Below are 23,113 nucleotides of genomic sequence, written 5' to 3'. Positions count from 1 at the left end.
ATCCCAGTTCTTTCAACAGGCCAGGGTTTAAGAGCAGTTCCCTCGATGGCTTCTGCGAGCTTGAGACATGGTCAAGGAACTTGCATACACTCAGGGCCTGCATTACAGGGAAGCTTTGCAGAGGAACCGTTCTGGCAGCCAACACATTTCTGTTCCACGGACTTCTTTCCATGTGAGCATGGCTTCATATGTACCTAGGACAGGCAATGTATGCTTATTGGGACCCTTAGCTTGCCTTCTGGGACATGAAGCTGCAGCAGGATGACAAGAAATGAGCCAGGGACAACAGAAAGTTAAGCACCGAAGTCTACCTTGAAAAACAGTGAACAGCTATTCACAAGTTTCTCAATTATCTTTGTGTTTGAACGATTCTCTGCAACAGCATGAAGCTTGATAGAGCTCGCTGAAGACCGTGTGTGCTTTAAGTTGCTTCCTTTTTTTCTTCAAGCGCGTCGCTTCAAAAGTTGTGGAGTGGATGTTGAGCTGGAAGCCTGTGGCACCACATATTGTAGAAACACGGCATTGTGATAGGCAGATCGCATACAGTGAGAGGGTCCTCACTGGTTGCCTCTAAACATTGCGTCTTTGGTGCACGAAACGCTTCATGTGGTGGCATATATTCACATACGAAATGCACAAGAACTGTTGTTTTGGTGTCTTTGTAGTTGGTATTGTTATGTGGTGGGACAGACTTGGTGACTGCAGTGAGAACAGATGGCCGGATTTGCAGAAGGATCAGTGATGCCGTTAAGACAGAGTCGGCTGTCGGCCCATAGCTGCCTTGTTCATGCGAGGCACCTGAACTATTCCTCAACAGGAGGAGCCATAAGTGTGGAGCATACCACCAAGTAGTCCCTCTCTTGTGCGATGACTGAACTTCAATGCTGCTTAGTTTCTGTGATCGCGAAAGCTGGGAAACTTGCAGTAGGAAGTGGCTGATGCCTTTCATCGTAGATGTTGTACAAGCAATAACAATAACATTTTGTCAGTTACCCGCAGCCATGCTCAGTTCTTTTGTGTTGTCTGTCTTGTTAGGTATTTCAGTGCACCTCGATTGAACAGAACTACTAATTGCAGCTTTTATATTAAATGGTGCTGTAGCAGGAACCCTGATCTTCAGATAATGTACAAACTTTTTCTTTTTTATTGCCGTGAACACCTGCCTTAAGGCATAACGTTTGGCGTGTATTATATGTGTGCTGCAAGGCCTATGTTGTGTATGAATTGAAGCAGAATTTTATTGTATCTGTTGTCATGTGCCTAGCAATCATAGCTTGTCATGGCACTGTAGCAAGGCCAGCTGAAATGCCAAATCTAAGAATGCATCCTGAGTGCTGTACAATGTTTACTTGAAAAATGGAGAATAAGTTGAGGTGAAAGCCACATTCAAAAATCAGTTTTCTTGCTGAATATTGATTTTCGTTTTTTACCTTTTATGAACACCTCAACATTCGGAAATATGTTGCAAAAGAAATTATCTTCCTGATTGTGAGTTAGTGAGTTTTGCAACTCACACACTTATATTGCGAAACGGAAACCACATTGCATTAATTCCGAAAATTTTATATATATATATATAGTCATACTTTTTCTCTCTTATGTTGTTCACGGGCAGCCACATGAACAAAGAGAGACTCCTGCGCATCTCATGGGGGTCTCGGCTATGAACTTGGTGCATTTTAGGTCTCTGTGTGTTTTTGACATATATTACATGGTTTGAAACATTCATTTACACTTTTCTCAAAACAAGATTACGCTCCACCTCATGTTAACGAAACTTTGAAAGTTTTTTTTCTGAATGAATACATTCAAACGAAATTTTTCACACCCATTCCTGACATAGATATGTGTGCAACAAACCAAAAGAAAAGAAATAGGTGCAAGATTTTTGAATTTGCATCATATTTTGCAAACAACTTTGATCCAAATGGGCAATTCTTTTTTTCAAGTTGCTTAGTCTTTCAAACACAACTTCCTTGATGTTCATCACATTACATTTATTCTAGTTCATTGCATAGGCCACACACTTAGCTACATAAATGCCAACAGCTTTACTCAATTCAGCAATTCATTAGTTAGTTACCATTGCTGGTGAAACTAGCACTTCTAATACCCCCCCATTTTACCAAAAAAATTACCTGCAAGAAAACTAAATGAGCTATTCTTGCAGTTTAAACAGTTGGATATGTTAAATAAGACGTGCTCATTCAGGGAAAAAAGTTATTTCCATCCTTACTTCTGTTTTAAAGAATGACTTTTTTTTTGGCCTCTCATCTTAACAGTCTATACATCGAAAGTCTGCGCACTGCTCCGACGGAAATGTTTTCCTAATTTTCAGCACTATGCAGCTTGGAAGAGGCTCTCTGTTGTGTCTGCCACACCTGTGCCATATCAACCTTGCAAAGTGGCAATACGCCGCATTTCTGTACCACCTGCAAAAAAAAAGGAATAAATTATTTCCCATTTCAAATGCTTGCTACCGTTTTTATCAAGCCAAGGTAAATAGTGCTTTCTATTAGAGAAATTATTGTAACACAGCTAGCTACTGCATAGACAAATTTGAAGAGTTCAACTGTACTAGAAGAGAAACTTGGGCGAGTTGGTGGTGATTTATGTTTCGAAAATTTACAGCCCGAAACAGACAAGGATGAAGGAAAAGAACACAGCGCCAGTGTCACTTTCTTTTCCTTCGCCCTTGTCTGTGTCGCGCTGTTAGTTTCCGAAACATGACGAGTTTAACGCTTTAGTTGTCAGTGACTGCACATGCGTATGTCTACAGCATTGACCTCTTTTTGGTTCAGGGCCATCATGTTCAGGTAGGCAATCTCTGTGGCATGCACACCTAAAATTTCAGCCACAAAGGTTGGGTGCATTGTGATGCAGGCTCTGCCTTTCATCTTGGCGTGGACTTTGGCGACGCTATGGCAGCAGATGATTTCTGTGGCTGTCTCCATCTGCTTGCACAGGCCACAGGAACACCTGAAACATGCAATGTTACTTTTTTATCAGGTAACATGCAAATCCTCCTGCCATGTCTTTTATCAAGCATTACTCACCGCTGTGAGCTTGCTTTCAAAAATACATAAACTTCTATTCACTCATGGAGTAAAGTAAATGAGGCATTGCACTTCTTTTTTGATGGAAGAGAATTTTTTGAAAGATCGTCTGAGATACCACTATATCGCTTCTCCTGTGTGGTCATTTAAAAAGGCAGAGACCACATGTTTGACAAAACAGCGGAAAGACAAGGAGTTTATGCAACATGTTGACATTGCAGAATTGTAGCCTGTATTCTGAAGCGACACCTGTTTCAAGATATACATGGTACAAGCATGTGCCAAAGACGTTATTGTCTCAGTTGCTTAACTCTTGCTCTGCACATCTTTTTTTGCTGCAGGAGGAGAGCACATTTCAGGCATTCGAATCTCTGAACTCGTGCTATTACATTATTGCAGCCAAATATATTATCGACTGTGCCATTGCAACATGTGCCCTGTGGTCATTAGTTAAAATGGTATTTAAAACACATTTGTCAGTGACTTTCTCTGTATAATTTTTTGAGCTTGTGATGACCCCTGTTTGTTGAACTAATCCCACTGAAGTGGTATCACCGCTAGCGATCTTTTGTAACGCAGCCTAGTGAGCTCTACAGCGAGTATGCTCTTGGAAGCACTTTACTGATGTTTCTTGAGGCTGCAGGCAGGTAGTGCCCCGGTTAAACGTTAGACTTGCTATTCTTTTACCGATATTGGGTGCAATAAAGCAAGTTCAAGTAGAGGTTCAGCCAAAGCATACATTGTGCAAAATCCTTGCACCGTGGGCACATGTTGTGCACGGAAGTACAGGGGAGGAAAAAAAAGAAGACTGGTAGGAATGCACGGCAGCTTAATGAAATCGTACTTTTGTCGAGTATGGACCTGAGATACATGCATGCACTGAATTCATGCCAGCGAGCAATCTATGCGCATAACAATTTGCATTGTGTGAAGTAGCATGAGACTTCGTCTCCCGTGAACGGCTGGCTAAGCAGTGCTGCATGCATAAAATATGATGAAATGAAGCTATAGTACTCACCAGTGCAGAAGGGCATCACCAGCATTTTGCGCAACACTAACGTCGTCGTCTCTGTCGACCGCGTCTTCTGCGCTGCCTCTTGAGCTGGTGACGATCAGGTCAAAGTCTAAATGTGAAGCGTACACGATGCCATCGCTGCTTGCTTCACCCGAAGTTGTTGGTGTCAAATACAAGGCATGCAATATCGAGTAAATATGGCAACGAACGGCAGCTATACTCTGACATCGCATGTTGCAGTGGCCGATTTTGTAGCAGACGATGGCTCAGTTCCATGCAGCACATGACTTTACACATGGAATGGCAATATGGCAGTCAGCGCCGGAGGGCGGTGCTTAGAGACAGCGACTTCTATCTTGTATTTTGCACAGACGTATGTACAGCCCAGTTTTTACACATGTATAGCCAATACTAGACCCTCTACTACAATTTCTTGTGGAAAACCAAAAATTGTTGGGTGACCGTGTAATGCCCTCTTTAACAAAAGGCTCGTTTATGCATTGAAGCACAAGAAAAACTGGAACAACCTAGTATTTCATCCCACACTTTGGGAAATAATATCTCGGAAGTGGTGTAATCCTGGTAAATCATTTCAAGTGGATTTGTCTTGTAAGCTCTCCGGTTACAATTCGTAAATTGCAATACTTGCCATAAAGTAAATAACTAGGAAGTTACTTAGTTGAATATGTGTTTCGATTTCTCATGCAATTAATGTCTACCTCTTGAAATCATCCTGCTCCGGGATGAGAATTGTGCAATTAGCCACAAGTGACATTTAAAAATTATGTAAAACTTGAAAATGACCACACCATATATTGCTCCTTAATTCCATATCTGCAGTATAGACAATATTATATAGGATTCATGGGCACCGCCATCTTGGGCTGTTACCCAAACAATTTCCACGTTTTATCAGACGTAAAGTGCCATAACATGGCCATGAAATGCTGAACGCATTTATACAACTATTTTCATGCTTGGAGGTCGACTGTAGTAACGCACACTTCATCGTTAAAGACAAAGCAGCGTTAACAGCTCAAGAAGGCGGCTAAGCAATGCTTCCGTAAAAATAGTCTATATTACTGGGGGATTAGCATATCAACCTGGGATAGCAAGGAATGCTAGACGTTAGTGGTACACACACGCGTTTGGACAAATGCCTCACGTGTGCTAGAGCATTTGTGATCCTAGTTAAACTTCACAATGAACACAGCTCTAGCAATGGTAATGACAGGGTTGGGAAACTGGACATATCTCAAGTGCATGTGCGTTCATTTGTTTATGCACCTTTCTTGGCTTTCTTTTTTTAATACCCTTCCCCTCATGCCTCCCTCCTCCACCCTGCTCTTCTGCAGGACCATTCCGGTGTCTGCATAAATGCGACACAGCTATGATGCCTGCGATCACACTTTTCCATTTTCTCAACAGTAATCCATACTACCACTATTACTGACATGTATTGCCGTTTTGTGGACACAAAGTGAGTGAAATAAACAATGAAAAACAGAGGAGAGGATCGCATCACATGCCAGACTCTTTCATTCGTCATCACTCTGCTTTCAGCACACGCAGTTAATGTACATTCTCATGGCAGTCCATTCCAATGGTTCACTTTTCTAGTCTCTTCTTGACAAAGTTGATGAGGGTCATGCGATGGACACGGCCATCGTTGGGGCAGGTCTCAGATGGTGATTGGGGGGGCAGGATTCGGAGGCCTGGAACCCACGGCCAAAGCACGGCCGACTGGAAGCAATCCTTAAAAGTGGCTGCGCACCCATACTTGGGCATCTCGTAGTCACTCTTTCTCGTCATCGTGTTGAAGTAGTAGGTGCGTTGTGAACTCGTGCTGAACTCTTCATGCCATGGCTCTGCATAAACGTAGGTTACAAAAAAGGAGTGGGTATAAGCTGCTACTGCAGAAGTACTAAAGTTCCTACTGTTTGAATGATGGTGTTTTAATACAAAGGCCATCCAGAAAGTTAGTTTCGATTCATTTTTAAACAGGCATGAACATACAAAAAGTTGACAGTCACTTGAGCATACACTAAGAGGATGATGGCAAAAGCCTGCGCGATCACGAGACATCCCTGAAACTACTTGATATTCTCATTCGAATGAGTTGTTACTTCGTATCAGTTGTTTTCTCCCACCAAAGGTCATGGCTTCGAGCACCTTAACTCGATCATAATTAACTGTGCCTTAATTAACTTTGCCTTAATTAACACCAAAGGTCTTGGGTTCAACTTCTATTAATGGTCGTGAGTTCAACTATATATAGTGGCACTATCAATTTTTGGTGCCATCGAATTTTGGTCCGACCAAAATCGAGGGTTTGACTTCACCAAAAGTCTTGGGTTCAAGTGCTGTAATTAACTTAGCCCTATTAACTTAGCCCCAATTTCGGTGCCATTGAATTTTGGTCCCACCAATGGTCGTGGGTGATGCCCTCAATTTTGGTGCCATAATGCCAGATGTCAAATTTTTTCATAATGTAAAACAATGAATTTTTCAACCCATGAAGCACTTAAGGCTTTTTGCATTAAGGAAAGAAAGGGTCCAACCAAGCATTCACGTTAAAGAAGACAAGGTCGACGTACATGGTGGTTCAAATGATTCACTGATTAAATGTTGATTATATCTCTCTATTCTCTCTATTTCTCGGGTTTATTATTTAATCATTTTGTATCGTATTCATATTGTATTTCATATGCAGTTACATCGACCTTGTCTTGTTCAAGCTTTCTTTCTTCGGCATTTCATGCTCTGGAATGCACCCCTCGCCTTGCTTTTCTTGGTGCTCTTTCACGCTACCACGTGGAGTAGGGCCTATTAGCCCCTAGTGCTTACAGCTCCTTCAAAACACACGCTCAAGGCACAGGCGACGAACTCACACGGCCGGCGGCTCGCCACTCTCCGTGTTTCTCTAACCCAGCTCTCCTCCGCCCGAAATTCACGCACTTCGCACCATCTGGCAGAGGGCGGGGCAATTAAGTTAGAGGGTACTTGGTGGTGGCATGACAGAGGACAGCGGTGACACAGGCATTGACATCCCATCCCATTTATGGCTAATTACACTCGTTTTTGATTGTATCCTTAGTTTCTGACTACCGTAAAATTCCGATCAAGCCCCCCTACCCGTGCAAGCACCTCCCTTTACTTTCGAGTGACCTGAAATTGGCACCAACTACCAAGCAAGCGCCCCCTCCCTTTCTTCACCCTGTGCACTGCTTCATGCATTTTCACCAGACTGCTTGGCTACTGTTCTTTTTTTGTCAACATTTTACGAAATTGCACAATAAATTACATGAAATGATGCAATTTAGTGCGAAATGAATTTATTGTTGAGCCACATTTCTGCCGAGGCCCGATAGTTCACCACAGCCAGGTATCTGCATGACCGTTGCCTACGTCGGTTGCCATTTTGGTCAAACATGCGAAGTGTCACGTAGCGCAAGACAAATGGTGCGATTTTGCGTGCGATCCGTCACGCGTTGGAGTCCGACTTGTCACATACGATTATTCAGGACACATGGCATGAATAGGCGAGCGGCTAACCGGCACCCCAGCATGAATGCTCTGAATGACTTCGCAAATACAGTGAAAACAAACATATTTGCACAGCTCTTTTGTTTTAAGCGAACGATGCTAATATCAACACAACTATGTGAGCAGTGTAGACGCGTTTCCGCAAGGTCACGTCCACTGTGTGGGCAACATTGACAGCCACCGATGACTAGGAGCCGGCAGGCCTAGCTCACTGGCCACCAGATTCGAGGCCGACAGCCCTTCAATTACGCTCCAAACTTTCTGGGATTAGCTTTCACCCTAGAGCAGGAGGGGGAGGGGCACTTGCTTCAAATTTTACGGTATTGCTCCGTGTTCTTGACATGAAGAGGTATCATTTGATACGATTTTCATGTTCATACATCTACAAATCACCTGATCGACCATTTTGTTTCCTCAAAATGGTTGCAAGATACCCAGATCCCAGATACGCCAAATCCATCTGAAGTCAGCTAAGACCTTGTCATCAAGAAGCAATGTTCCACTCATGTACAGAAAAGATTCTATTGGCCAGAATGGCAGATGCATCAATGACCGAGCATGGGAACATGAACAAACGATTAGGAATAATACGTATCGGATTGATTGACACATTGTAGGGCTGCGCAAGTGAGCCACTGCTTTCCTCTGCAGTGGACTTTCATTATTTTAACCTTGACAGGACCAACAAAATTATGCAGTGAGAGAAACAAGAACAAAGCAGAAAAATTATCCAAACACACCACTGGCACATTTGGCATTATTTGCCCGCTTTCAGTGCATTCTAAATCCAATGCACACCCAGTGTTTATGGGTTCACAGCAGGGTTCCCCGCAGAATTTTTGCGACCGAGAGGGGGGGTACAGACAACTAAGCCGCCATTCTCTCTTTTTCAAGTACCATTCCACCATTTTTAATTGTAACTTCACCAATTTTGCATTTTAGATGCATTTACAAAACTAGCACGAGCCAGCGATGCATCCTACTACAATCCGCCTCTGTCATGGCGCGACGGCGCATGCGCCCTGCCCTAGTGGATTAGTCGCAAAACGTTTTGGAAGGGTAGTGCGCGTGGCCGTGCTACGGAAAGTCCCCCGAAAAAAAAAAAAAAAGAAAGCACTCGGACGGGTGCTGCTGCAAACACTCGTGCCATGTACCGCGTTGAAACTCTACTGGTAGCTCGACGTCGGTGCGGTACCGAAAACGTGTGTAGCGTTTGACTGAACCCCCCGTGATCGGCCGTCGAACCGACAACACAATAGCGATGTCTTCGCTTGTATATAAAATTAGTCGTGCTCAAAATGAGTCAAGCACACATACCAAGTTGAAATACACAAGCTTTAACCCTCTCAAGCCATGCCCACGAAGTTTGAGCCAATGTCGGTCCTGTTCAGCGAAGATTAACCTGGCGCCATCGAGTTCGTGCACTCGCTACCGGCGGACCTGAACTGAAATGTAAGCAGTTGGGTCGAACGAAACTGCTTTTATAGTTCAATTCTGGCCTTAGCAATTTGAAATCAGCTACACTTCACTTCGCACGGCGCGTACACAATAAGCGGTAAGCGGTGACACAGCGCTGTGCCAATATCTGTACGTCATCGCACCTGTAGGCTGTCGGCCGCATTCGCTACATGTATGGATGGGCCTGTACGTGTTGCTTTGCCGACACATTTCTCAATTTCAGAGATGCACTGTTTGCCTCTGCGCCAAGCGGCAAACAAGAGACAGTGTATTCGGTATACTGCAGCATAAACAACTGCTTCGCTCATTTATACCAACGCCGGGTGAGCCATGGCATTCACGCGTTTTCGAGAGAACAACATGGCCTACAAATGAGCACTTATGCCAGCACAGTTTTCTCTAATAATGCTTTATGGCATGCTGAAACTGTAAGTATGGAGTTAAAGAAAAGCGAGAATGAGTTAACAGCCCGTAATATCTGTATCTGCATCACAGTTGCCGCTGTTTTTAAGTGGTTCGGCCGCTCCTATTGACTCCTCTCACGGTGTAACAACATGGCACATATGTGCAGATATGCATGTTTTGCGACATTTTGACACCATTTCATATCAGCGATGGACCTTTTCCACAATATTTGACGAAACAACAACCTGCGGCTGTAGATGTCGATGTAAACAAGTGCACCGCTTTAATAAATCTGACGCAGAACGCTGCGCTTGAAGACTTTTTGAATATGCGAAACGTCTAAATAATGTGTAAAAGGAATACAAAAAGTGATGTCCAAGTGCAGAAATCAGTGACAAATTCCAAGGCAGCCGTGCCGCCAGGCGGAACTCAGCGCGCCTTTATCGGCCGTACTGTTTGCAGAACAGCGCACTCAGGCCTGCTCACCAAGTAGTCATTGAGTGCCACATGGCTTCAGGAACGACATGCTGTCCCTAAGAAGCCATTAATAATGATCCGCGATCCACGAAACACGCAACCAACGTGCACTCAATGTGGGCACAGGTACACAAATCAACCGGCGAAAGCCCCGGGACCCATCCAAAACATTTTCAGCGGCATGCGCCAGAGGGCAGCACAGTAAAATGAAAGAGGCAGACTGCCAAACTTCACCGGGACAAAAAATTTGCAGCTTGCTGCTGTCAAAATGCACATGAAAAATCTGCTGGCGATTTAAGTCTGCATCAGCCAATAGGAGCACTTCCTGTGCCCGCACGGCAACTGTAACAAATCGCAACGTTAGTTTAGGCACTAAGTTTCTTATTGAGGTATCAGCAAATCTCCTCCCGGGTTGTCGCACATCGAATTCGTAGCTATTGCCACCAATCCTATTGCGACAAGCACATTCACTTATCTGTTTAACAGTGTGTGGGCCGTACTGCCGTTGGAAGCGTACTGCACGCTTTTAATAGGCGATAATCCAAATGCGCTGCCGCTCCCTGCTGCATGTACGGTAAAGGGGGCATCATGTATCGCTCTGGTGGCATCATAGGCATTGTATTCCGGTGTTGCCCACCAGCTCAATTTCACTTATATTTCCAATCGCAGTCTCTCAAAACAGTGTGCAACAGAAAAACGACCATGTGCATCTCGGGTTGCTCAGGCACTACAAGCTCGACACGTGTCCGCATCTTGTGCCAGAATGACTTGCGCTAAGTGGGCACGTCCAAACGTCCCAACAAAATGCCCTGCTCGAAGAAGCTGCTGACCCAGGCTGAAGTTGAGAAGCACAAATGTAAGCCTGCTGAAGCCGTAAAAATGACAACGCAAGTTCCGGGGCCTTTCGAGGACCCACCAGCTCAGCTCGTGTTTTCGTCTCGTGTTGCAATTCGCATAATGCTTTGCATTACACAGATGTCAAACAGTTGAGCCTGTAGATTTTTTAGTGACTTCTGATTGTATGTTTTCTCGGTTAGTATGTTTTTTCTCACATTTCTTTTTCTTAAACGTACAAATGAGTTTCTACTGTAGTAAGTAACATTCTATTTATATAGGAAACTGTAGCGCCCTGGCCTGGGCGGAACCCGGATAGCGCGTGCCCGCATGAGAAGAAAAAGACGGCGCCTGGTCGTGGCACACGAAGCCACAGCTCGCAGTTCCATTCCGGCGTCGATTCGCATCAGCTGTCTCTTTCCTTCGTGCCTGAGACATAAGCCTACAAAACTTCGAATATTCAACCACCCCTAGAATTTACATTTTGCCTCTGACGAAATACTGCCAGTACAGCAGGGAATCAAGCTGGGAGTCCAACCCATGACCTCATGTTCAGCACCAAAAGGTCATGGCCACTGAGCCAGGTGGGGAATAGACCCTTACAGCTGCTACAAGAGTGAAAGCAACTCTCCCTTACCCCTGGTGGTACGGTAGAAGAGGACGCCCGTGGCTGAGAAGTGCTTCTCCTCCCGATCCCTCACTTCCTTGGGCACCGTGCAGCTCAGCCGCATGTTTCGGGCAGCACCTTTCTCCAGCTTCAAGGTGATCCTGGTGCCAACATGAGAGTAAAGTATTAGTATGGCGGTGGCAGATTAGACGGAGAAACAACAATGTCATGGCTCAACAGGTAAACTCAACAGCACCTGCCTAAAAGGGAGCTTATCCCTTTAATTATTAACAAATGTGGAGTTAAATGCTATGTGAAACCACTCTACAATATGCATTCACACGTGGTGAAGACGGCCTTGATACCTGCGAATACCAGAACAATACGACCTTGCATGTAAATCCTTTTCTTACTTTGCAAGAAAACTGCTCTCTAAGCAAACAGTATCAGTCAACAAGACAAGTGTGCAGAGCTAACGCACGCTAACTTACTTGCACATTCGCAAGCATTCTACATGACAAACAGGCACATAACCTTCCTTTAACAAAAGTAAGGAACAAAAATGGTACTACCGTTCAAAGAGTGACTCTACATCTTGAAGCTTGAAAACCTCCTTGGCTCGAAGAGGCGTCAAGTCAGACCGACTTGGCTTTGACACGGCTTTGGCAAACTTTTGAACCCATTTCATCCTGGGAAAGTTAAGCAGTGAAAATCATCAGTGAAAGAGCAAATGGCTTGTATACATTTATGAAAACTTCCCAACCTAATTGTGCCACCCCATCGGCAGCATGGGTGGAAGAGACGCGAAAAGATGGCTGGCTTTGCTTTGTATCATCGACATGAAGATATCATTGACAAGGCATGAAACAGTACCTTCCGTCGCCGACTCTTAAATTCAACAAAATTAATTTTTTTCTTATTCAAATTTGTCTTTTACGACTGTCCAATAATTCCGAAAATTTTGTGGCCCCTTCCGTGTAAAAAAACATGCATTGGCGACCAAACTTATTTACACGAAAGGTCAAACTTCAATACTATAACAAAATTTCAATATATTGAAGCAAATTGCAAATTTTACAGACTTGGTTATATCAAGGTTTAACTGGACTGTGGCACCTTCCCAAGTAAAGTCGGTACTACATTTCATCACCACTGCTTGGCAGCTTCTTCAATGAGATGCTGCTTGAGAAACACATCTCAACTCAATCAGGCAGGCAGGTGAGATGCTGCTTGAGAAACACATCTCAACTCAATCAGGCAGGCAGGTGAATATATTAGGAGCGTCAACATGTAGTGACCAGTTCACAGCAGGTGGGCAGCACTGCCGACCCATAATTAATGCAGAACAAAGATAAAAGCAATAGGCATAGGCTTGGCAACATCAGCCAAGAACATGTCGGAACGGAATGCTCCTAAGTAGGCTTGCGCAAATATCAATTTTAAGGTTTCTCACTGCTCGAATTTTCTGGTTCGAAGCAACGTCGAAGCAAAAAGTATTTAGTGTGAAATAATTTAGAAGCGAATGGTTTGAATAGTCGTAGGGTTTGCATCAAACCTTGACATAAGAGCCAGACGTCGGCAAATCTAGGAAAAGTTGGCTCTTTGCTTGCACCGAGGAAAAGGCTTTATCTCTAAAGTCATTTTATTATAAAAGTGCCGTTCCACGCAGATATTGTCATGCAAAAGTGCAAGTTCAACATTTATTACTACTCCATCTGCACAGAAAATTTGTTCACAGGTTCTTGCTCCCTGTCATGTCTGCCTAATTAAGATTCTGTGGTGGTTGAGGCACGGGAATATTTTGGTTTCGCTTGTCCTGCATCGTCACAATGCTGAGGAGGGCAACCTGCTAAACAAAGTATCATAAAATTATTCGAAGTGAGACAAGGACCAAAGTTTTTGAAGAAATGCAAAAACAATATGGGTAATGCAAGCTTGGTTTCATGATAGAAGCCCAAAAGCCAACTGGTGATTTCTGCTTGCAGTCTGTCATTTCGTGTTCTTGGCAGTCTAGTAGCTCTATTTATGCTACAATCAGTGATGTTTTTCATTTACACGTACTTACGACACAACCTTCAGCTGTAATTGTTTTTCTCCACAACTCTTTCTTTTTTCTTTTAATGCAAAAACGTCAAATGTCCCATTGAGCTACAAAGCCGAGATTGTAAGATCTTTTCTCGTTTGGAACTGAAAAGGCTTCTGGCAATGCCACTATCGTATTTGGAGACTATCGTATTTACCTGCATAATTATCGCACTTGCATAATGATCGCACCCCTGAATTTTGTCGTCAAAATTCATTTTTTTTCTTTCCCACGTAATGATCGCACCCCGAACTTGCCGCAGCAATATGTCGAGTGCCAAGTCTAGCTAATGATGATTGTGCTTACCATCTGTTGAATGCTGTCGAATGCTATGCGAACAACTCCTCAAGACATACCAAGCGGTCTGCACACACCAAACATTCTTAAGCAGATGCCCCATTTTATTCCTTTCATCACTTTCCACACTTCCATGAAAAAAAAAAAGGCTACTACAAAGTAGCCCTGGCTTTATTGATTGTAGGCTTTATAATGGTTGTGATCAACAACAACAAAATAGGCGCCTTTCGATTCTTCGCATCTGCACTCGTAGGCACGCAACAAATCACGAGCGGCAACGATAGTAGCCACGTTTACACTGATATGTTAGAAGTGCACCCTATTCATACGCAAACGCTTGTAACACAGCTAAGATATTTGCCCACCCTTAGCGGAAACGTGCCTTGTTAGAATAGTAGTGAAGACAAACGCCGCAGTTTCTGCAGCATACCCACCATATGTTTCTATGTCACTGGCAGCTAAGCACGCCCATCTATTTCTGTCCTCTCAAAGTGGACATGGCTAGGTTATTGCCACAGACTTGCCGATATTAACAATACTATTCATTACTAATACAGAAGAAACTGTTGCATCAAATTCGGCGCGTTCGGCTTGCTCCCCCGGCCGCCATTTTTGTTTTGGTGTCCCGCACTGTTACAGTGGCAGCCGGCTATTTGTTGACCTATCTTCCCGCAGCAAATGCAGGCTGAAAAAATTTTTTTCCGTTTTGCGGGAAATTTTACCTGCGTAATGATCGCACCCCTAAATTTGCAGCAATTTTTTTTACAAGAAAAGTGTGATCATTATACGAGTAGATGCGGTAAAAAGTTCCATATTTTCACGACACCATTAGACACATACAAATATAGTAGGCCCGAGACAACAAGTGCTAACCCGGGCCTTGGCAAGGCAGGGCGGGCGAAAGGGTGCACTTGCTTCCACGTTAGCACGCCAGATATTGCGTGAAGGGAGAGGGCACCCCCCCTACGTCACGACACCCTTGCTCTCTCGGAGGCTTGTGCTATCCGTGAGCTCCTTGCGTGTGCAAGCTCTCGCCTGCATTTTAACTGCGCCTTGGTAAGGCCAAATCAAAATGCACCAAGTGCCTCAACCGCTTGCCCGCGAGGAGTCCATAACATGAAGGATCACTCAGCAGTGTTCAACAGGACATTAATGCATTTGCATTCACAACTCATGAGAAGTGCTTACGTGTCCTCGGATACATTTTGGCAAGCATCTAGTGGCCTGACTACATGGAATCAAAGCTGTGAAATGGAATGGTTTGGCTGCCTCTGAGAGCTGGATGAATGCAAAGAAAATTTGACAAGAAACTTCAGATGCCACTCACCTCTCCTCATAGTGCTTATCTCTGACAGATACTTTGCCCAAAACAAGAGCATCGATGATGTGGATTGTGTTGAAGCGTTTCTGTTGTCGGCCCTGAAAAAAAAGAGAAAAAAAGACAAATAAGCAAAATGTGCTGCTGATGGCTTTAACCTTTCTAAGCATCTCTTCTGCCACGCGGGCCATGCAGCTTTGCTCTTTCTATCTGCGGCCCTTTGTTTAGGCCCCACTGGAGAGAGACGCGTTTCCACCAGGCCAGGCGTGGCCAACACCTTTGTTGCAGGTCAGTTCTCTCCCTCTCTCACAACCTTCAAGGTAAAAACGCATGCGCGGCATGGCATGTTTTTTTCTTTTTCCTTCTTTTTTTTCATTTTACATCTTGGAGGCTATGCTCTTTCTCTACAAGGTTTTTCTGCCGAGAACCGGCACCAGGTAACGTGTAAAGAATGGCAGCCGTGACGTTTATTGGCATTCGCAGTACCAAAAAAGCATGGCCTTTGAGATTAGTGGCCATTAATCAATGGAAAGCAACATTTTGATACGTGTTTGGCCGCCACGCCGATGCAGGTACGGAAGTACAACGGAGACCAACATTGCAGCAGGTTGTGGTGTGTTTTGCAAGTGCATTTTAGAGCGCAGCTCTTGTTTCTGTGGTGAGCGTCGGTGGCACAAAGGCGCGTTTATTGTCTGACGTTTCCGGTGTGGGTCACTTTTGGCCAGTCCCGCTACGTCACTTGCGCTGTGCCAGCCGAGATGCCGTCCCCTCCAGATGCACGCGCCGTATGTGTGAGCGCTGCTCTCTTCGAAGCATGCGCAGAACGATCCCCGACCCGCACGCCGCTTTGAACGGCTGTCTGCAACCGTCAATGAAGTGGCGTGGGCACTCTTTTATCTGTGCCATGCATTGTGGGTCGGCGCAACAAATGCGCAGATGGAGCAAGAGCCATCTTGACGTCGGGCAAGTTGGACCGCATTGGCCGCGTACGGTTACGTTGGCAGAGCCACTGCAAACTATAGACATTGTTGTTCTCACCAACATTACGTAGCATGTGCGCGCACAGGCTCCCACTACGTCAGACTATATGCGTGCCTTAACTGAACGATTTCTTTTCTGGCTTTCATTATTTAGAATTTTGTATAATTCGAATTTTCGTAGCATCCCCGCAGAATTTTAATTAATGAGCTTTTACTGTGGTGAAAGCCTCAAAATTAACCATTCCGCCCATCAACCCATCAGTTCATAAGTTGTCACCATATAAACTATCCACGAAAATGTCACTGTTAGCTGTCAGCACGTGCTGTTGCTATTATCCACAGATTCCGCTGCCACACACCATTGAAGCACCGTATAATAAGAGCGACGCGTGCAATACAGATGCTGACGCCGAGAAAACTACCGACAAAAAGGTAGCTCCGTGTTGCCTCCAAAGCGCTATGTTTCTTGCTTTTTGTTTGTTTTCCACATTTCTTGCCGTGCACACCTAAACTGTCTCGCTCGAGGAGGACACCCGAACTATGTCAAAGCACAAGGGCGCCTAAACGACACCGTCTGGAACGTGCGAAGTACGACTGCGTGGCATCCCCGCGAGTACGGAGGTTACATTTCACCGTACATGTAGCTAGTACGGCTGCAGAAAGAAGCGCAAAAGAAGAGGCATGCACAGAAAGAAGGGTGAAAGAAGCAAGAGGCGCGCCTCCATAGCATGGTGGCATTTTACTGGGTGGAGCATCTCGGCAAAACCCGATGCATTGTCGCCTCTGCTCACCCGCATTCTTTTTTTCTTGGGCATTGTCTCGGGTTTTCCGAACCCACGCGCCACAATGTCCGCTCTCTGCACCCTGTCATCTGCTAGCCTATTGTTTCGGTTGCCGCAAAGGATACAAAAAAATCTAAGAATCTCCAGATTTCAGAATATTAGCTCGTATTCCTGAGGCATTGTTAACTTCACAGGGTAACTGAACAACGATTGTTATTCTGAAAAGTTCGGTATTCTGAAGTTCGTAGTACTGAAATATTTTTACATTGAAACTATAAGTCAGCAGGCGATTTCTAAAATGTTCATTGATCTGAAAAGTCTGTTAATGCGGCATTCATAGTACCGAGGTTCCACTGAAATGGCTGTATAAGCATACATGCTGATATCAGTGGGAAAAAAAGTTGAGATCAAGTCCATGCAGAAAAAATGCAAGAATGATGCCTCTGACAAGTCAGCAATGGCTTTCCTTTTGATTGTAATGGCCCACCAGTGGCTCACCGTTTCAATGTATGGCACACAAGCCATGCTAAAAATGTAAGCAAACTATGCGCTGTTCTCCACACGTAGGCAGGTAATTGGCGTGATCCCACGGGATTATAGGAATGGTCAGAATGCTGGAGGCCAGCCAAATTTAGTCTAAAATTCACTTGCATGTTCAGTGTGTGCTGTACCAAGACATATCTGATCAGCATTCGACATCTCTCTACCAGGGAACATACTTTGAGCTGCTGAGCAAACAGGTGTTCGCTTCTCTGTAACCAAAATTGTCTCGGATCTTGGACATCTGGTTTCATTCTAGCAGTAGAATACTCTGTGAATAAAACATGGCATGAAGATTTACTTTATTGTATCGAACAGTTTGTATACTTGTGCTCGCTATATAAAAGTATTCATTTTATATGATTTAAGTTGTTATAACCGTGCTTGCTATAATCTTACTTCCACTGCCCAAAACAAAATGAAGCAAGTGGCGCTTCAGTATAAGACGTTCTCCATGATCCAGCCAAATAAACACCAAAAACAAATAAACAGGCTGCGAACTTGGGCGAGTTGGTAAGTCATAGTAAACTTTAAAGAGTGCTTTACGAACGAGACATAGGCAAAGCAAGTGGTGCAAGAAATATGGCGTTACTTCCAAGTGGTCTATTATGTGTTCTGTTGAACTCAATAGAGTTCAACAGAACACATAATAGAAAAAAGATAATGTGCAGACAGAGCAGATGATGCTGTCGTCAATGTGATCAAACCCCGTGCGTAAGATACCAGCGTTCTTTGTTTGATAAGGACGAAGACAGAGCGCTGATGCAGTCTTCTCTGCCAAAACAAATTTCCGCTGCCCCTATAATCTCCTGCATGCACTTGCCCCCTTACAGCAAATAATGATGCAATTATTTAAAAAATTTCTAACTGCAAAAGATTTTGAAGGTGTGTTTGTCGTACCCGTTTCTTTGCATATGTCTCGTTCGTGAAGCACTTATGCAAAGTAAGCGTAATGTTACGCTTTCAGAACTCTCACGACTCTCCTCCAGCTGTCATGGAAACCTGACGTGTAGTGCGTGCCATGTGCAAGCCACTGACCTCTCCTGAAAACTCCTGCACCATCTCGCCATAGAAAAGCGTGTCTGGTGGGAGTTCCAGGCCTTCGGTGACTTTCTTCCACTGGTCCGTGGAGTTGCCTGTCCACTGGTAGACCTGCTTCCGCTGCAAGTGGATGTAAGCAGTTATAGTACTAGTATAGGCAAAAAAAAAAAAAAAAAAACAGACCTCCTGTGCCAGCAACCTGTCAACCTTAGAACATGAAAAACACTACAGTTAAAGTGCAAAAAAAAAAGAGAGAGAGAAAGTAACAACCAAGATTTCATGAAATATACCACAAGTTGTCTGATTACTCAGCATTTAGGTTGGTCGTTAAACATTCACTGACTCTGTAATGCAGGGATGCTATAAACAGGCAGCTCTATATAATAGTTGCAGCAAGAATGAAATATTTCATGAAATTTGTTCATCAAATATTTGTGTTGCAGCAAGTGATATTTTGTTTCCTGTTACAAATTGGTTCTGTATGTCATTGTCACTGCTGCAGGTAGATCCGAATAAGAGTCTGAAATGTTGCGCATTAAAAAAAAATTGGCAAGCAACTGTATTTATATTCTTGTGAAATCAGTACTGCCTTAACCCTTTCAGGGTCAATGACGTAAATACATGTATATGGCGTCGCGAACAAGTGCAATATGGTCGATGCCGTATATTTAAGGTGCCATCTGTACGTTTAAAAAGCATACCAATTTCCTTTTCTTTTTCCTGGCATTTGCTGCCACTATGTGGAAATACATGGAATTTTCTTCTCGCATTTCCCTCTCTCGATTTTCGTTGCATGGTTCTTTTTTTAGAGCTAGTTTGCTCCGACACGTCTATATACTACCGCTCGCACACTGCCGCATGCACGGGCAGGCGGCGGTTTGAGTTTTGTTCTGCGGGCGGTTTCGGCTTCTTGCATTCGCAAAATTGATGGCTATCTCTGATGGCTATCTCGTTACCAATCGCTCAAAGGGCGGCCACCTGTTTCTCGCTCATTTAGTGCTCACAGGGGTGAGCACAGGAAGGATGCCGTCGTACATGCGCTTCCTTTTCTTTTCTTTTTTTTGGGGGAGAGACTTGCGATATTTAATTGCCTCTGGTTGGCGATAAGATGAAGATTAGCAGAAGTTTGTCACACGTTTTGCTTTTTTTGACGGGCACACAACCACACAGTTTTCTTGAGTGCTATTACCTACACAGTTCGATTACGCTATGGACGTAAATATTAGTGTAAGAGCAGGAACATTTGAGACTTGCGAAATATTCTCGTGTGTGCATGTTCAAAGCCTTGAGCTATGTGTATAACAATGCATCAAATTTTGAATTCTTATAAGGTTATTTCCTTTTTTTATTGTTGTTATTCATGAATGAAGAGTACATATATACCAACACAAAAGATTTTTTCTCACTTTACGGTCACCCTAGAAAAATTACGGTAAGTTTTTTTCGAAATAGGTCCCTCAGAAGAATTGGCATCTGCAGTAAAAAAAGTCGACCCTGGGCGGTCGCATATAGCGAAAAATATCGACCCTCAAAGGGTTAAACTAAACACAAATTAAAGATTACTACTGCCACGAGATCTGTAAACAAGATCTGAGAATTGTGCCTTGTACAAGAACATCATAGATGTTGGGAGGTAATATGAAAGCATAGGCAGGAGCTGTACACTCTTCCAGAAGTGAGATATCCTCACAAATGTCAGACACAGTTTTGGCAAGTCAAGTGCAACTGCATTATACTGGAATACCCGCACATTTTTTCCCTGAAGCTTTGCTAACAATTTAGCAATAATTCGAAAAAAAAATTAATGTGACAAATGTTGGCGAAGTGTTGGCTAGGGTGTGTGAGGTGCCAACTCTTTCGGATAGTGTCATGCCAAGCTACTATGTGCAGCCTATGAGAGGACATGCGAAAAGTAAGTGGAATGCTTCTGTCATGCAATGATGCCTTGTCCTTCCTTAAAGTCAACAGACCTCACCACTAGTATGAGGCATTCTGTATCAGTGTGGCAAGTTACATAGGTTGACATAAAATAGGTAATTTATCATGCCACGAGCAGTCTAGTTAAGTTGTAGCAAGCAAGCTGTATTAAGCAATTTTTCCATGAATTTCTAAAAGCATATAGGGAAATTTGTTTTCTTGTAAACAGTGAACATACTAGTATGAGGAAGGTTACAGACTCTGACAAGGCCTTAAAGAGAATGCTCTTTACCCCTACACTTCATGAGTTATTCTGTGCAGTTAAAGAAGAAAGCAACATTCTAGCTCTGAGCACAACAAGGCTTTGTTGACTGCTAATGAGCTGGATTGGTGCATATTTTAAGTTCCCCATGCACTGACTGATGTTATCAAAAAGCCATTATTGTGGCTTCAAAAGACTTGACCTCATATAAAGGTTAAGACATATTGGCAAACTGTTTCATAAGAAACTGTCTTGGAAAGGCGAGCACTGGATAAGAAAATGAGACTCATCTTGCCAATGACAGATCTGTCACAAAAGAAAAAATAATAATAATTCTGGGTTTTGTGTGTCTTTTATCCTTTAAGGGTGTGCTACCAATGTAGAATGACTTGATTTACAGACCGACCTTAATTTGTACCCTTTCGTTAATTCAACTTAATTCAATTTTTAGTTATTGATTCGATTAATTAGATTTTTAGGTCAATTTGATCCTCGAAGTTTCTGGCTGGCCCCTATACATTTCTACTGGACCAAACTTTCGTTATTCTGATCCTGAAACTAGCCTTCACCGGGTAATTCTAACTTGGCTGGTCATTGCGCGCACACCCAATTCCAATGGTGACCACAGACTCCAAAAGGTGCAGCATCCATTTTGGTAGTGTTTAGGGTAAAGTGAATGCGTTGAGCTCATGTCATCTTTCGTTGAAAACCCGTTTTTTTGGCATGCTCCAGGAATATTTTTAAGCAAAAGCAGCGGCGCACAGTGAATTATCACGGTATTTGCCCTGTTCTAAGCGTGCCTTCTTTTTTCCCAAGAAAATTCATACGAGAATTGTTTGGCCTGGGCAATCCCGATACGAAGCTGAAACCAAAACAGTGTTTGTGGCGTTCAATCGTTATAGCCGGCCTAGCCAGCTCCACCACCATTTCCCTTAGGAGATGACGAGCACGGAAGGTGACAAAACGAGTTTTCTTGCATAGCATGACGACGTCACGCACCAGTTTCAGCTTGATTACAAACGCACATTCAAACGACCGGCTATTTTACGTGCTAAGCTAGCAGCAAGAAGTCGCGTCACGTGTTCTTGGCTTTCCGGAGAATTGTATGCGTTGCAGGATGAACTAGCGAAGTGGTTATGATCCCGTTAGCGATTGTGGCAGAGTTGCTTCATAAATTCAGATTATAAAGTGAGCTATGGACCGAACGAAGGACGAAATGCGGTGGTTCTTAATTGACAATGATAAAGTGCGGTATGAGAGCATTGGTGATCAACACCACGTAGATACATAAATTTACATTCTGTGAAGGTAAAGCTCACTGGTTTCGTTGTTTCCTTTCTGTCTAATATGCATCTACTTCCTGATTAGACAAGATGTTGTCCAATTATTGATTTATTTTTCTTATTGCCAGAAACAGACGCATTGTATGTTTTTCTTGCTAAAATATAGAGTGCGCGTTCTGATTTCTATTTCATTTAGGGGCTCTAATGTCATTTCTGTATTAGTTTTCTATTTTGAACCCTTAATAAGTGGGTGCGCATTCGATTCAGAGGCGCTTCAGAAACAGGGAAAATACTGCTGATGAATCAGCAGTGAGTTTCGGCATCTTTTCTGCTTCTTGCTTAATACAATCCATTGAAAAATTCAACCAATTCAGTCGGTCCCATCAGGGTCAACTTAACTGACGTAATCTTTAGTGCCTACAAGCACGCTTCAAGAACACTCCTGCACAGCTTTCATTTGCCAGGAGCTACTCACAAACAGCGAAACAAGGCAAGTGCTTTCTGAGATGAAGTGCTGAATATGCAACCAACACAAACACTGCAAATTCTGCCGATAAGCTATGGCAACAACCTTAGGAAGTATGCAGCAGCCAATCTCACAGCAATGAAAAAAAAATGATGGTACCACTTCAGCCGGCGATCAAGAAATCGGTGGTCTATGCGAGCAGTATGTGATAAGTCGAACCAAACTAAGCTGTTCCAGACAGCAGGAACATAAATAGATGCATAGTGCATCTTGTGCACAGCCAAACACCAAAACTCTCATTTGCTGCATATTCTGCTGGCTACAATCTATGAGGGTGCCACAGTGAACCTCCTTGTGCATGCTTTATTCAATGCCACTGCCTGTCAATATCAATGCCATTGACGACACCAATAGTTATAGGATACGGCTTCAGTGGAGGCCATAAAAAATTGTCCCGTGTTGATTGCTACAGTTAACAATCACCCTTTATAACAACTGTTTTGAAATGTTCTCACTGCTAAAAGGAAAAGCCAAAAAAATGTTAGCCTAAAATACTGAAGGAAACACAGAAAAATTCACTCACCCCTGCGCTGAGATAGAAATATTTGTTGTCTGGAATATTGGGCTTCCACTCTCCACATACGACACACCGGTAGTCGTGGATGCTCTTGATGCCCTCAAGAAACTTGGGTTTGAGCTCGTCAGGACGTTTGTCAAAGTACGACAGTTCATTCTAAAGCACAGAA

The 23,113-nt window shown here is 43.6% G+C and overlaps 1 protein-coding gene and 1 long non-coding RNA gene across 3 annotated transcripts in view; both read right to left on the bottom strand.

Moving 5' to 3' along the window:
• Positions 1 to 1,980: 1,980 nt before the first annotated feature.
• On the bottom strand, positions 1,981 to 4,011 carry LOC126534765 (uncharacterized). Its single transcript, XR_008612970.2, has 2 exons — positions 2,843 to 4,011; positions 1,981 to 2,432 (listed from the first exon to the last, which is right to left on the bottom strand). It is a non-coding gene; the product is annotated as an uncharacterized lncRNA (long non-coding RNA).
• Positions 4,012 to 5,592: 1,581 nt separating this feature from the next.
• Cmtr1 (Cap methyltransferase 1) overlaps positions 5,593 to 23,113 on the bottom strand; it is a 93,261-nt gene continuing 75,740 nt past the window's right edge. For both annotated transcript variants that reach the window (XM_050181306.3, XM_050181307.3), the window contains 6 exons: positions 22,951 to 23,100; positions 18,437 to 18,559; positions 15,106 to 15,197; positions 11,971 to 12,087; positions 11,429 to 11,559; positions 5,593 to 5,939 (listed from right to left, as the gene is read on the bottom strand). In XM_050181306.3, the coding sequence (XP_050037263.2) occupies positions 5,680 to 5,939; positions 11,429 to 11,559; positions 11,971 to 12,087; positions 15,106 to 15,197; positions 18,437 to 18,559; positions 22,951 to 23,100 (873 nt within the window). In that variant the 3' untranslated portion in view covers positions 5,593 to 5,679. The remainder of the gene's footprint in view (positions 5,940 to 11,428; positions 11,560 to 11,970; positions 12,088 to 15,105; positions 15,198 to 18,436; positions 18,560 to 22,950; positions 23,101 to 23,113) is intronic.

The sequence above is a fragment of the Dermacentor andersoni genome, chromosome 7 (genome assembly GCF_023375885.2).
Source record: "Dermacentor andersoni chromosome 7, qqDerAnde1_hic_scaffold, whole genome shotgun sequence".
NCBI lineage: Eukaryota > Metazoa > Arthropoda > Arachnida > Ixodida > Ixodidae > Dermacentor > Dermacentor andersoni.
Note: the sequence above shows the minus strand (reverse complement) of the source record. Positions and strands in the feature narration are given on the sequence as shown.